The 15,131-nt window shown below is 36.0% G+C and overlaps 1 protein-coding gene across 20 annotated transcripts in view; it reads right to left on the bottom strand.

Annotated features, from left to right (window-relative positions):
* The window catches only part of LRRFIP2 (LRR binding FLII interacting protein 2), a 124,028-nt gene that overhangs the window by 29,169 nt on the left and 79,728 nt on the right, over positions 1–15,131 (bottom strand). For 15 of the 20 annotated variants that reach the window (XM_057554804.1, XM_057554798.1, XM_057554797.1 and 12 more), the window contains 2 exons: positions 14,937–15,008; positions 10,060–10,230 (listed from right to left, as the gene is read on the bottom strand). In XM_057554804.1, the coding sequence (XP_057410787.1) occupies positions 10,060–10,230; positions 14,937–15,008 (243 nt within the window). The remainder of the gene's footprint in view (positions 1–10,059; positions 10,231–14,936; positions 15,009–15,131) is intronic. The other 5 variants (XM_057554801.1, XM_057554808.1, XM_057554811.1 and 2 more) reach the window with 1 other exon arrangement.

Here is a 15,131-nt window from a genome sequence, read left to right on the forward strand (position 1 = left end):
CCTCAATACATAAGGCAAATGCTAACAGCCATAAAAGGGGAAATCGAGAGTAACACAATCATAGTACGGGACTTTAACACCCCACTTTCACCATTGGACAGATCATCCAAAATGAAAATAAATAAGGAAACACAAGCTTTAAATGATACATTAAACAAGATGGACTTAATTGATATTTATAGACATTCCATCCAAAAACAACAGAATACACTTTCTTCTCAAGTGCTCATGGAACATTCTCCAGGATAGACCATATCTTGGGTCATAAATCAAGCCTAGGTAAATTTAAGAAAATTGAAATCATATCAAGTATCTTTTCCGACCACAACGCTATGAGACTAGATATCAATTACAGGAAAAAAATCTGTAAAAAATACAAACACATGGAGGTTAAACAATACATTACTAAATAACCAAGAGATTGCTGAAGAAATCAAATAGGAAATCAAAAAATACCTACAAACAAATGACAATGACAACACAATGACCCAAAACCTATGGGATGCAGCAAAAGCAGTTCTAAGAGGGAAGTTTATAGCAATACAATCCTACCTCAAGAAACAAGAAACATCTCAAATAAATGACCTAATCTTACACGTAAAGCAATTAGAGAAAGAAGAACAAAAAAACCCCAAAGTTAGCAGAAGGAAAAAAATCATACAGATCAGAGCAGAAATAAATGAAATAGAAACAAAGAAAACAATAGCAAAGATCAATAAAACTAAAAGCTGGTTCTTTGAGAAGATAAACAAAATTGATAAACCATTAGCCAGACTCATCAAGAAAAACAGGGAGAGGACTCAAATCGATAAAATTAGAAATGAAAAAGGAGAAGTTATGACACCGCAGAAATACAAAGCATCCTAAGAGACTGTTACAAGCAACTCTATGCCAATAAAATGAATAACCTGGAAGAAATGGACAAATTCTTAGAAAGGTATAACCTTCCAAGACTGAACCAGGAAGAAATAGAAAATATGAACAGACCAATCACAAGTAATCAAATTGAAACTGTGATTAAAAATCTTCCAACAAACAAAAGTCCAGGACCAGATGGCTTCACAGGTGAATTCTATCAAACATTTAGAGAAGAGCTAACACCCACCCTTCTCAAACTCTTCCAAACAATTGCAGAGGAAGGAACACTCCCAAACTCATTCTATGAGGCCACCCTCACCCTGATACCAAAACCAGACAAAGATACTACAAAAAAAGAAAATTACAGACCAATATCACTGATGAATATAGATGCAAAAATCCTCAATAAAATACTAGCAAACAGAATCCAACAACACATTAAAAGGATCATACACCATGATCAAGTGGGATTTATCCCAGGGATGCAAGGATTCTTCAATATACGCAAATCAATCAATGTGATACACCATATTAACAAACTGAAGAATAAACACCATATGATCATCTCAATAGATGCAGAAAAAGCTTTTGACAAAATTCAGCACCCATTTATGATAAAAACTCTCCAGAAAGTGGGCATAGAGGGAACCTACCTCAACATGATAAAGGCCATATACAACAAACCCATAGCAAACATCATTCTCAATGGTGAAAAACTGAAAGCATTTCCTCTAAGATCAGGAACAAGACAAGGATGTCCACTCTCGCCACTATTTTTCAACATAGTTTTGGAAGTCCTAGCCACGGCAATCAGAGAAGATAAAGAAATAAAAGGAATACAAATTGGAAAAGAAGTAAAACTGTCACTCTCTGCAGATGACATGATACTGTATACACAGAGAATCCTAAAGATGCCACCAGAAAACTACTAGAGCTAATCAATGAATTTGGTAAAGTTGCAGGATACAAAATTAATGCACAGAGATCTCTTGCATTCCTATACACTAATGATGAAAAATCTGAAAGGGAAATTAAGGAAACACTCCCATTTACCATTGCAACAAAAAGAATAAAATACCTAGGAATAAACCTACCTAGGGAGACAAAAGACCTGTATGCAGAAAACTACAAGACACTGATGAAAGAAATTAAAGATGATACCAACAGGTGGAGAGATATACCATGTTCTTGGATTGGAAGAATCAGTATTGTGAAAATGACTATACTACCCAAAGCAATCTACAGATTCAATGCAATCCCTATCAAATTACCAACGGCATTTTTTACAGAACTAGAACAAAAAATCTTAAAATTTGTATGGAGACACAAAAGACCCCGAATAGCCAAAGCAGTCTTGAGGAAAAAAAACGAATCAGAGTCCCTGACTTCAGACTATACTATAAAGCAACAGTAATCAAGACAATATGGTACTGGCACAAAAACAGAAATATAGATCAATGGAACAAGATAGAAAGCCCAGAGATTAACTCACACACCTATGGTCGACTAATCTATGACAAAGGAGTCAAGGATATACAGTGGAGAAAAGACAGCCTCTTCAATAAGTGGTGCTGGGAAAACTGGACAGCTACATGTAAAAGAATGAAATTAGAACACTCCCTAACACCATACACAAAAATAAACTCAAAATGGATTAGAGACCTAAATGTAAGACCAGACACTATAAAACTCTTAGAGGAAAACATTGGAAGAACACTCTTTGACATAAATCACAGCAAGATCTTTTTTGATCCACCTCCTAGAATAATGGAAATAAAAACAAAAATAAACAAATGGGACCTAATGAAACTTCAAAGCTTTTGCACAGCAAAGGAAACCATAAACAAGACGAAATGACAACCCTCAGAATGGGAGAAAATATTTACAAATGAATCAACGGACAAAGGATTAATCTCCAAAATATATAAACAGCTCATGCAGCTCAATATTAAAAAAACAAACAACCCAATCCAAAAATGGGCAGAAGACCTAAATAGACATTTCTCCAAGGAAGACATACAGATGGCCAAGAAGCACATGAAAAGCTGCTCAACATCACTAATTATTAGAGAAATGCAAATCAAAACTACAATGAGGTGCCACCTCACACCAGTTAGAATGGCCATCATCAAAAAATCTACAAACAATAAATGCTGGAGAGGGTGTGGAGAAAAGGGAACCCTCTTGCACTGTTGGTGGGAATGTAAATTGATACAGCCACTATGGAGAACAATATGGAGGTTCCTTAAAAAACTAAAAATAAAATTACCATATGATCTAGCAATCCCACTACTGGGCATATACCCAGAGAAAACCATAATTCAAAGACACATGCACCCCAATGTTCAATGCAGCACTAATTACAATAGCCAGGTCATGGAAGCAACGTAAGTGCCCATCGACAGACGAATGGATAAAGAAGTTGTGGTACATATATACAATGGAATATTACTCAGCCATAAAAAGGAACGAAATTGGGTCATCTGTTGAGCCATGGATGGATCCAGAGACTGTCATACAGAGTGAAGTAAGTCAGAAAGAGAAAAACAAATATCGTATATTAATGCATATATGTGGAACCTAGAAAAATGGTACAGATGAACCGGTTTGCAGGGCAGAAACTGAGACACAGATGTAGAGAACAAACGTATGGACACCAAGGGGGGAAAGCGGGTGGTGGTGGTGTGATGAATTGGGAGATTGGGATTGATATGTAAACACTGATGTGTATAAAACTGATGACTAGTAAGAACCTGCTGTATAAAAAAATAAAATTTAAAAATTAAGAAAAAAACAACAACTACAATGAGGTATCACCTTACACCGGTCAGAATGTCCATCATCAAAAAATCTACAAACAATAAATGCTGTAGAGGGTGTGGAGAAAAGGGAACCCTCTTGTACTGTTGGTGGGAATGTAAATTGATACAGCCACTATGGAGAACAGTTAAAAAACTAAAAATAGAACTACTATACGACCCAGCAATCCCACTACTGGGCATATACCCTGAGAAAACCATAATTCAAAAAGAGTCATGTACCACAGTGTTTACTGCAGCTCTATTTACAATAGCCAGGACATGGAAGCAACCTAAGTGTCCATCGACAGAGGAATGGATAAAGATGTGGCACATGTATACAATGGAATATTACTCAGCCACCAAAGAAATGAAACTGAGTTATTTGTGGTGAGGTGCATGGACTTAGAGACTGTCATACAGAGTGAAGTAAGTTAGAAAGAGAGAAACAAATACTGTATGCTAACACATATATATGGAATCTAAAAACAAAAAACAAAAAAAATCGGTTCTGAAGAACATAGGGGCAGGACAGGAATAAAGATGCAGATGTAGAGCATGGACTTGAGGACACGGGGAGGGGGAAGGGTAAGCTGGGATGAAGTGAGAGAGTGGCATGGACATATATACACTACCAAATGTAAAACAGGATATGTAGTATGAAAGAATTATTATTATTAGCTAGTGGGAAGCAGCCACATAGCACAGGGAGATCAGCTCGGTGCTTTGTGACCACCTAGCGGGGTGGGGTAGGAAGGGTGAGAGGGAGACGCAAGAGGGAGGAGATATGGGGATATATGTGTATATAGTTGATTTACTTTGTCATAAAGCAGAAACTAATACACTATTGTAAAGCAATTATACTCCAATAAATATGTTAAAAAAATTTCCTTAAGGAAGGAAGAAATCAGGATGAAGAGAGACAAAAGACTGACTTCTTTGAATATATTTTCTTTATTGATTTGATTCAGATCTGTGTAAATAATTCACAAAATTGTAAAACAAAAGTAAATTTAAAAGCAATTCATTGTGGAAGCAACCCAAATTTCCATCAACAGATGAATGGATAAACAAAATGTGGTACATAAATACAGTGGAATAGCATTCAGGAAGGAAATTCTGACACATGCTACGACATGAATGAATGCTGAGGACATTATGCTAAGTTACATAAACCAGTAACAAAAAGACAAATATTATATGATTCCACTTATATCAGGTACCTAGAAGAGTCAAACTCACAGAGACAGAGAGTAGAATGGTGGTTGTGAGGAGCTGGAGGAGGAGGAATTGGGGAGTTGTTTAATGGGCACAGAGTTTCAGTTTTGCAAGATGAAAAGTTCTGGAGATCTGTTACACAACGATGTGAATAAACATTACTGAAATGTGCACTTTAAAATGGTTAAGATGGTAGATTTTGTCATATGCTTTTACCAGAATTAAAGGTAATTTCATAATAAAAATTTAAAAAGCAATTCCTAAGTATTGAAAATAAAATGTAGTGAACCTAGCTATATACGTCCAGTTAGTAGTATAAGCACAGAGAAACTATTTCAAGTAACTTTTAAAAACAACGGTTGTACTATACATAACCTAGAAGCAAAATAACAACCAAACAGAAAAAAAAAACAAAAAAACTTTTAACTATTTTCAGTAATTATACTGTTGGTGGTAATGTTGGTATTGCTATTCTAGGTATTGTGGGACAAAGCAACGAAAATAGACTATAACATAATTACTAGCGTCCCTAGTGACTCTGAGAACTGGGAGTGGTAGTGTGGGAAGAAGGAGATATACATATATAAGACAGAAGAGGTCAAGTAAAAGCCCTACATCCTGAATATAAACTAGAACTATAAGCATACATATTTTGACTTTAAAAACAAAAAAAATACCCCATATACATATTTCCCTGATATAACCACTAAAAAGGTCTATAAACAGTTACCACCTTGGTGGCAAGTACACCCCTAGCACCCACACTGCTCCACTAAAAGAGAACCAGGGCTCCTTGTAATAACAGCTGATTTCAGGTCTGGAGCAGGAAATGTACCAGACGAGTCCAGAACACTTACTTGTGCTAGACAGCAAAGAAGCTATCACAACCAATTAGACTCACATCAAAATTAGTTGGGAATCAACCTGAAGATGTTCACATTAGTTAAAGGTGGGACAACCTGAAAATCAATAAGAATAAAAGCTACAATGGATTGAAATCATCAAATGCTTGAATTCTTGCCTTCATAATGATTTTTTAAAAAATAATTGGGCACTATGAGAAGATGCCAAACAACCAGTTCCTTAATTTGAAAACTTATAAACAAAGGAAAAGAATCAAGTTTTTATCTTGCCTTTCCTATGTAAACTGTCTCATTGAGTAATAAGAGATGAGGGGAAATTTCTCTTTAAAGATGGACTTACACTAATAAATAAAGCATAGGAAAGTGAAAAGACAACCCATGGAATGGCAGAAAATATTTGCCAACCATGTATCTGATAAGGAACTTGTATCTAGAATATACAAACTCTAACAATGCAGTAACACAAAGATAATCCAATTTAAAAATGGGCAAAGGATCTGAACAGACATTTCTCCAAAGAAGATGTACAAAGAGTCAGTAAGCATATCAAAATATACTTGAAATCATTAGTCATCAGGGAGATGCAAAGCAAAACCGCACCTGCTAGAATGGCTAGGAAAAAACTCAGATAAAAACAAGTGTTGGTGAGGATGTGGAGAAATCAGAACCTGCTTACACTTGCATACACTTGCTGGAGGGAATGGTGCAGTCGCTTTGGAAAAGGGTCTGATTAGTCCTCAAATGGTTAAACGTAGAGTTGCCATATGACCCAGCAATTCCACTCCTAGGTGTATATTTAAGAGAAAGAAAGACTTATGTCCACACAAGAACTTGTACACAAATGTTTATAGCAGCGTTATTCATCATAGACAAAAAGTGAAAAAACACCAGATGTCCATCAACACATGAATGGATAAACAAAATGTGGTATACCTATACAATGGACTATCATTAGGTCATAAATAGGAATGAAGTACTGATGCATGCACCATACAGGTGAACTTGAAAATATTAACCAAAGTGAAAGAAGCCAATTATAAAAGACTACAAATTATATGATTCCATTAATATGAAAGTCTAGAAAAGGGAAATCTATAGAGACAGAAAGTAGAATAGTGGTTACTTAGGGCTCAGGGGAGTGACAGATAGCTAAAGGGTACAGGATTGCTTTCTGACGTGATGAAATATTCTAAAATTGTGGTGATGGTTGAATTTGTCTGTGAAGATACAAAAAAACCACTGAATTGTACACTTAAGATGGATGAAGTGTATGGTATGTGAATTATATCTCAATAAAGCTGTTTTAAAACAATAAAAGAAAATGAAAGAAAACAGTCATGATAAAATTAGAATACCTTGCATTTTGCAACCCCTAATCAACTAATGGATGTAAGTATCCAGCTACAGCATCACAGAGAGAGGTGTCATACATCTGGGCCTCCTGAAGGGTTTAGTCTACTTCTCTATGAAGTAGACTAAACCCGTATTTGATTACACCTCTAAACCTAACTAACTATTTACAGGAAATACAGAGGAAAAAGGAGCATGGTAAAGAACGACAGTAATGAAACAGCAAAATCCCCAAGACTGTCAGAAACTGTTAAAAGAAAAGCAATCCAGTTTCTTCAACACATAAATTGCAAGGGAAAAAAGGAGGTGATAGGAAACCTATAAATAAAAACAGACTTATAAGACATGACAACTAATTCCAATGTGTGGAACTTATCTAGATCCTGATTGTTTTTTTAAGTGTGAAAAAGAACAATCATTTATGACATTGAGACAACTGAAATTTTAACAATGACAGGATATGTAGTATGAAAGAATTATTATTAATTTTTCAGATGTGAAATGGTCTTGTGGTTATATTTTTAAAAAAGAGAGTCCATGTCATTTAAATTCATATTAAACTCATATTAAAATGTGGGGTATTTAGGACTTGCTTCAAATAATGTGAGTGGGGGAAGTAGACAGGGCAAAATTGGCCATACATTGATGGTTTGTTAGGGGTAGGTAATGGGTTCAGGAGAGCTTGTTATACTCTTCTTCTTTTTTTTTTTTTTTTGTATGTTTAAAATCTGCCATAAAAGATTTTATTAAATCTCAGATAAGCTTAAAAAAAAAAAAAAAGGAAAAAAATTCCCTACTATAATGAATAGCTATTAAGAAAAGAATAATACACCTGAGACATTCCTAATCAGGCATTCTATCCCTGAAGTAGGTACAGAGACAATATTTAAGATGCAGTTACCATAATTCCAGCAGAAAACACTAAAGACATTTTGAAAAATGGTATGAATATCATTCTCTAACCTCACCATCTGCTGCTATAATGAAACATACCAGAGTGCCTGACCTCTTTGTATGTCTCTGAACAGGAACATCTACTGCACGAGGCAATATCTGTTTAGGAGAAGAGAGCTCAGGGTGAAGGTACAGCACAGAGAGACACGACCACAAAGTCTTCTGCATCACAGTACCTGAAGCAGATCCCCAGGGTATTAAAAAAAGCATACAGATTTTTCAAATTCAAAAAGCACATGATTTAAAAACAAAAACAAATTGAAAAACCACAACTCTGTATACTAAGACATCTCCGCATCTTAGAAAATTATAGGAAGGAAAAATGAAGTTGGTTAATATAGCTTATCACAGGGACTTTTTTTTATTTTAAAAATGCTCAAGGACATTTGAGAAGATGGAAAGATAAGAACTCGTTTTAGGACTGATCATTAAATACTTAGCATGAGATTTTCTTCTAATCTGTTAGAAGCAAAGAGCCAGAAATAGCTATGAAAAATGTGTGGGAAGGCAGAAAAGGAGTCCAAGGACTAAGAAAAGTATGACAGCTCAGACACTCCACAATTGGCCTATGAGATACAGGAAGAATCAAAGAGGAAACATCTATTGTCACCAAATCTTCAATGAGCCACCGTCATCAATATGAAAATACCCAGAGGCCTCTTTGTCACTTTATCTAGACACAAGTTTTCTTACTCTAACTTTTTTGTTAATAGACACTATTTTTTTCCGAGGAGTTTTAGGTTTACGGCAAAATGGAGCAGAAAGTACAGTGTTTCCATATACTCCCACTCCTCTCCCCACCCCTCAGGAACAGCCTTCCCCCACTATTAACATCCCAAACCAGAGTGGTACATTTGTTACAATCAATAAACCTACATTGACACATCATTGTCACCCAAAGCCCATAGTTTACATTAGGGTTCGCTCTCAGTGCTGTACATTCTATGACTTTTGATAAATGTATAATGTATCTACCATTATACTATGATACAGAATAGTACTGCTGCCCTAAAAATCTCCTGCACTCTGCCTCTTCATCCCTCCTTTCCCCAAACCCACTACAAATACTTCCTAACACTTTTTAAAAGTGACCAAAACAGGCTGGAATGAGCATTTTTGGTCCTCAAGGAAAGAAATCCCTACAGAGTCTACAGTAATAATGCTGGTCCCTTAGAGGTTATATTAACAGCTTTTCTCCCTTTATTATGTACAAATACAGATTGTTGTTGTTTCTAACAATTCACCAAAGCTCATCTCCTAAATTATTATTATTATTTTTAAAACTTTTGCAATGTACTGGCAACTCATTTCTTGACAGTAATATCCACTTGTCCTCTGCTTGGACTGACTAAAACGCTTCTAAAAAACCCAATAAGCTTTTAAGAGAACCCAACTTGTTTTCTGCAGTTGTCAAAAGGCAAATCCAGGCCTTGGGCAGTGGCTTTTATTTTCCATCTGCACATTTTAACAATATAGCTTACAAACCTCTAAAGAAACCATCTGTCGATTTTTGACCCACGTCTCCACACTGCAGTTTTTAAATAACTGGTTAAAGACGTCTCTCCAACCATTTAGAAAACACATTCTCTTGAAAAATGAGAGAAGAGAAAAGAGAAGAAAAGAAAAGAAAAGGGAATAAAATGAACCACCTCAATGAAAGCCTTTGGAGCTTTGTGGAATTCCAGCCAGTTATAGCAGGAAGAAGTAATTCACTGTAATTGTCCCAATTAAGAGATAGAAAATAAAGATAAAATTTGAGCTGTATTCTATTTTCAGAAACTAAAGGAGGTCATAAGCTTCCCCTTATGAAAATAAGTTAAATCTTATAAAAATTAAGAAAGGAAAATATTTCAGGACCTGCAATCTTAACGTTCTGTCAATTTCCTTGCACCAATCAGTTGTGATGGAAATATCATTCCCGGGGATGCTGTGCTCTTCCATCAAACCCAGCACTTCTTAAACGGCAGGTTTTAATTTTCTGACCCCAGAGAAAGGCATGATGTAAGATGAGCAATTACCTTTGATTTTTCTTCATTTTCTCTATAAAATTCTGCCATCTGTTCCTCTTGCTCTTCAATAACATCCTTGAGGGTATCTACTTGGTATATCAAATTGTTCTTCTCATTGTCTAACTGTGCATTGGAAACCATGGCTTTCTTGTATTTTTCTTCCACTTCAGACAAAGACTCCTAAATGAAAGTCAAAGTCATCAGCCTAATATCTAAAATATGTTCATTGCCTATATGCCATATAACAGGAAACTATAGCACTGGCACAAACACATGAAGATGCATTTTTGCAAAATAAAAGCAGTTTGGGGAACTCTTTGTTTAGTAACATGCACATAAAACAGGAGGATGACGATAAGCCAAGAGCGCATCATTATAAGCACTTTATGGGCTCTCTGCTATCCGAGAAAACAAATTCAAGCAGCAGTGTAGCCTCTGAAAGGTGAAAAGGGGTGCAGACAACATATGAGAGTCATAGTGTAAAAATCATAAAATACAGCATCATTAATGGTTTCAGAAATTACTCCTGTAGTTTTTAACAACAGCTATTTGCAACAGAATACAGATACAACAGAAGACAGCCTCTCTTTACTCAAGTAAATTTCATACTTATTTGAATTGCACCACTTCCTGGACCTGTGTTTTCAGTACTTTCTTGGTCTGCATAACATTAATGTAAATGTATAAACATTTTGTCTAGCAACTTCAAATATTAGCCATTTTTCAATAAGTAAGCAATATAAAAACTATTATTTAAGAAAAAAGAGCTACCACTCAATGCCTGAATTTTTATATACTTCAAAGTTTTCTGCCTAAAATAGCTTACAGCCTGTTTCTTAATAACTACATCTATTTGGTAGATTACTACTACCTAGCAGTATTTTTAAAACTAAAAAGAAAAACATTTCACATAGAAAAAGTCATCACTTCTGGAAGTAAATTTTTATTTTATTTTACTTTAAAAAATTTTTGGCCATGCGGCATGTGGGATCTTGGTTCCCCAACCAGGAATTGAACCTGCACCCCTGCAGTGGAAGTGCAGAGTCTTAACCACTGGACCGCCAGGGAAATCCCTGGAAATAAATTTTTAAAATATTAATGCAAATGTTTAACAAACAAAAGATCAGTGATATAGAACTGAGAGTCCAGAATCCTTACATTTATGATCAACTGATATTTGACAAGGGTGCCCAGACAACTCAGTGGGAAAAGAGTAGTTTTTTCAATAAATGGTGTTGGGACAACTGAGATCGACATGCAAGCAAATAAAGTTGGACTCTTACTTCACACCAAACACAAAAATTAACTCAAAATGGATCAGAGACCTAAATTAAAAGCTAAAACTATAAAACCCTTCCCAAAAAACACAGGAGTAAATCTTCATGACTTTGGAGTGGGCAATGGTTTCTCAGATACGATACCAAAGTATCAATGAAAGAAAAAGTAGACTTTATCAAAATCAAAAATTTTATGCTACAAACAATACCAAGAAGGTAAAAAGATGACCCACAAAATGGGAGAAAATATTTGTAAATCTTATATCTGATAAGAAACTTGTATCCAGAATATATAAAGAACACTTAGAAATCAATAATTAAAAGACACATCATTCGATTTTAAAACGGGCAAGGATATGACCAGATATTCCTCCAAAGATGGTGTACAAATGGACAATAAGAATACAAAAACTTTCTTAATGTAATTAGTGATTAGGGAAATGCACATCAAAACCATAATGAGATACTACTTCAGATCTACTAGGATGGCTATAATCAAAAAACGAGAAACAAGGTAAGTGCTGGTGAGGATATGAAAAAACTAGACTCCTCATACATTGCTGGGAAGAAGGTAAAATACTGCAGCTGCTTTGGAAAACAGGTTGGCAGTACTTCAAAATGTTAAACATCAAGCTACCATATGACCCAACAATTCTATTGCTAGGTAATCTACCCAAGAGAAATGAAAAGATATGTCTATACAAAAAGCTGTACACAAATGTTTACAGCAGCATTATTCATAATAGCCCCAAACTGGAAACAATCCAAATGCCTATCAACTCACAAATGGATAAACAAAATGTAGTAAATCCATATAGTGGAACACTACTCAGCCATTTTATACACACACACACACGTATGTATATATATGTACATATACGTATACACACATATGTATACATATGTGTGTGTATACATATATATACACACACACACTGATGCGTGTTATAACACGGATGAATCTTGAAAACATTATGTTAAGTAAAAAGCCAATCACGAAAGACAACACAGACTAGTGGTTACCCAGGGCTAGGTGCAGGAGTGGGAGTGGAGGAGTGGGAAACATCTGCTGATTAGTATGGGGTTTCTTTTTGGGGTAGTGAAAATGTTCTAAAATTGGTGATGGTTGCACAATTCTGTGACTATGCAAAAAAACCCCACTGAATTGTACACTTTAAATGGGTAAATTTTATGGTATGTGATTTATATCTCAATAAAGATACACACAAACACATATGCATACACAAACACATATGCATACACTTAATAATTCTTCACAACCCAGGATTGTATTAGCAGGCAAGATTTATATTATGATTGAGAACAAATACACCCAAAATAAAGAACATAAGCCCAGTTAACTGTATAATGGTTCAAATACAGTAGGTATCTTAACACAATGCAGAATTTAGAATGATTCTGATCCATCTCAGAGACTAATAGCAAAAAAAAAGAGTCCTCCTCACAACTCAGTCCCATACAAAATGGGGCATGACTGCATGAACACCAGAATCTAAGACAGTTCAAGCAGTAGCTGCAAGGACACAATATATAACATAATAAAATTGACATAAATTGTATGGAGTGTACTTTTTCCTTTAAACCAAAGACCACAGAAGACTATTTTAAACTTAAGTGTCAAGGTAGTTTGTTGTTTTGGCCACACAGCTTGCAGGGTCTTAGTTCCCCAACCAGGGACTGAACCCTCAGCAGTGAAAGCTCGGAGTCCTACCACTGGACCGCTAGCAAACTCCCTCAAGGTGGTTTGAATGATTTGAATCTAGCTCACACAGTGACACCCATAAGGAATGAGTTCTACTTAAACGTGTCCAGGGCAGCGACGTTCAGCGTAGGTACTGGCTAGAAGCAGCAGCGTCATCTGGGACCTGGGGCTAAAAACGCAAATTTCCAACCACCCCATCCTAGACCTACTGAATGAGAAAATCTGGGAGCAGAGCCCAGCAACCTGTGTTAACAAGACCCAGGTGACTGCGGAGGGAGGGTAGAGGGGGGAAAAAGCACCTCAAAGGCAGACATACTTAAGAATAATGTCATAAGCAATGACCGAGCATCCTTTTTAAATAGAATATAGATACATCACACCACCATGCTTTGACCACCAACCAGATAATTTTTTAAAAGATTTTTTCTTCCATTTAAAAGAGTCATTTCAAGGATAAACATAATCTGAAGTCAAGTTCAATTATACACTAACCATGAATTAAGAAAAGGGGACTTATCTGTTCAGGGTCTCAAATAAGGTTAATCTGTTTTTTGTATCCTTCAAAAAATGAAATAAATGGTAGATCTAAAAGGTAAGGGGAAAATGTTTAAAATAAAATAAAAAACGAGTAAGAATGCCTTTGAATCACTTGCTTTCCTGATACATTATGTTACGTATGAGACTTTAAAATGAATGTATTTATTGAATATACTGGATTTGTTCCATTGATCTAAGATATTTCCAAGTCATATCTCTAAAGCCTTTAAAGGGGGATTAAATCCTGAAGATGAGAGCAGTAAGACGAACTGAGCACATCAGCTCACTAACTCTGGGATCCTCCTGATGTTTACCGACAACCACACACTGCTGTCAGCAGCGTCCAGGCTTCCCGGGGGCGCCCTCCATATGCCTTCCCACCCTTTCTGGTCCTGTGCCTTCTGGACCATAATCACCTGCATGAAGTTTCTGGCTGGTAGCTGGGCTAAGTCCAATCATGCTGGACGGCTGAGCAAAGCCTTGACCATTAGGTCTACACTGCGTCCTTTGCGCATATCCTGAGTCACCTTTCTGAATGCCTTGCTTACGCATTTTTAGAGGCCTGGTGTGTATTTCTATTTCAAATAGGGACCTACATGTATTCAGAGAAACTTACAGTAATTCATAATATTAGGTTTGAACTTCATAAGAAAACATAGGGAAGAGCATGATCATCAAGTGCCATTTACAACTAAAATGTCTGCCTCACACGGACACTTCTAGTGAAAACTGGTAGCCATCCTCGATTGGAAAAAATAAGGCCCATTTAAATTTACCTCCAAGTTCTTTAAGGCACCGAATCTGTGTAGCCCTTTTTGATCTGTGTGTAAAAAAATCAAAACAAAAAGAAAACACAGTCCTCACGCTTCAGGGTCCTTCCTCCAGAAGGAATATTTATAATAATGCTCTTTCTCTTAGATGCTTCTTCCTTCTACTCCTAATACTAACTGAATTTGGTGACAGAAACAGGCAATGCTCTTTCATTTAGCTTGGAAGAATTTTAAGGTCTAATTCTCAATAAAAAATATTCTTAGAACACTTTTTAGGTTTTTGCCCAACTCAATTCTGTAAGGCTAAGACACAAGGGATACGTAAGTATTTTATAAGGTTTAAAAACTGTAAGGCATAATAGCTTTTCCTGAATATTCCAAAAACTACAGTACACATTTAAACATAAGCAGAGATTGGAAGTTCGTCTTTCCTATGCATTGCAGGTTAAGCACATGCTTGAAAGACAAACACTGTTAGTAAAGCTATGTGCAGTGGGGTTAATAGAATTTGTGAAACCACCATTACCAACACTTCTGCGTACAGAGAACATGCTTGGGCTGTAGAATGGGCCCTGATACCTTTAGTTCCTTAAGCCCCTGCATGTATCTCCCTTCTACATCCTGTATCTGGTCCTTAAGGTCATAGATATCCTGCAGGACATAGGAATGAACCATTGCATAAAACCACACACAAAGTCTCAAAGCATTCAGATGAAAATGTGAATTACTTTTGCATATTCCAGACTAAAAGCAGAGAAACTGAGGCACACAAAC

This window comes from Balaenoptera acutorostrata, chromosome 10 (genome assembly GCF_949987535.1).
Source record: "Balaenoptera acutorostrata chromosome 10, mBalAcu1.1, whole genome shotgun sequence".
NCBI classification, from domain to species: domain Eukaryota; kingdom Metazoa; phylum Chordata; class Mammalia; order Artiodactyla; family Balaenopteridae; genus Balaenoptera; species Balaenoptera acutorostrata.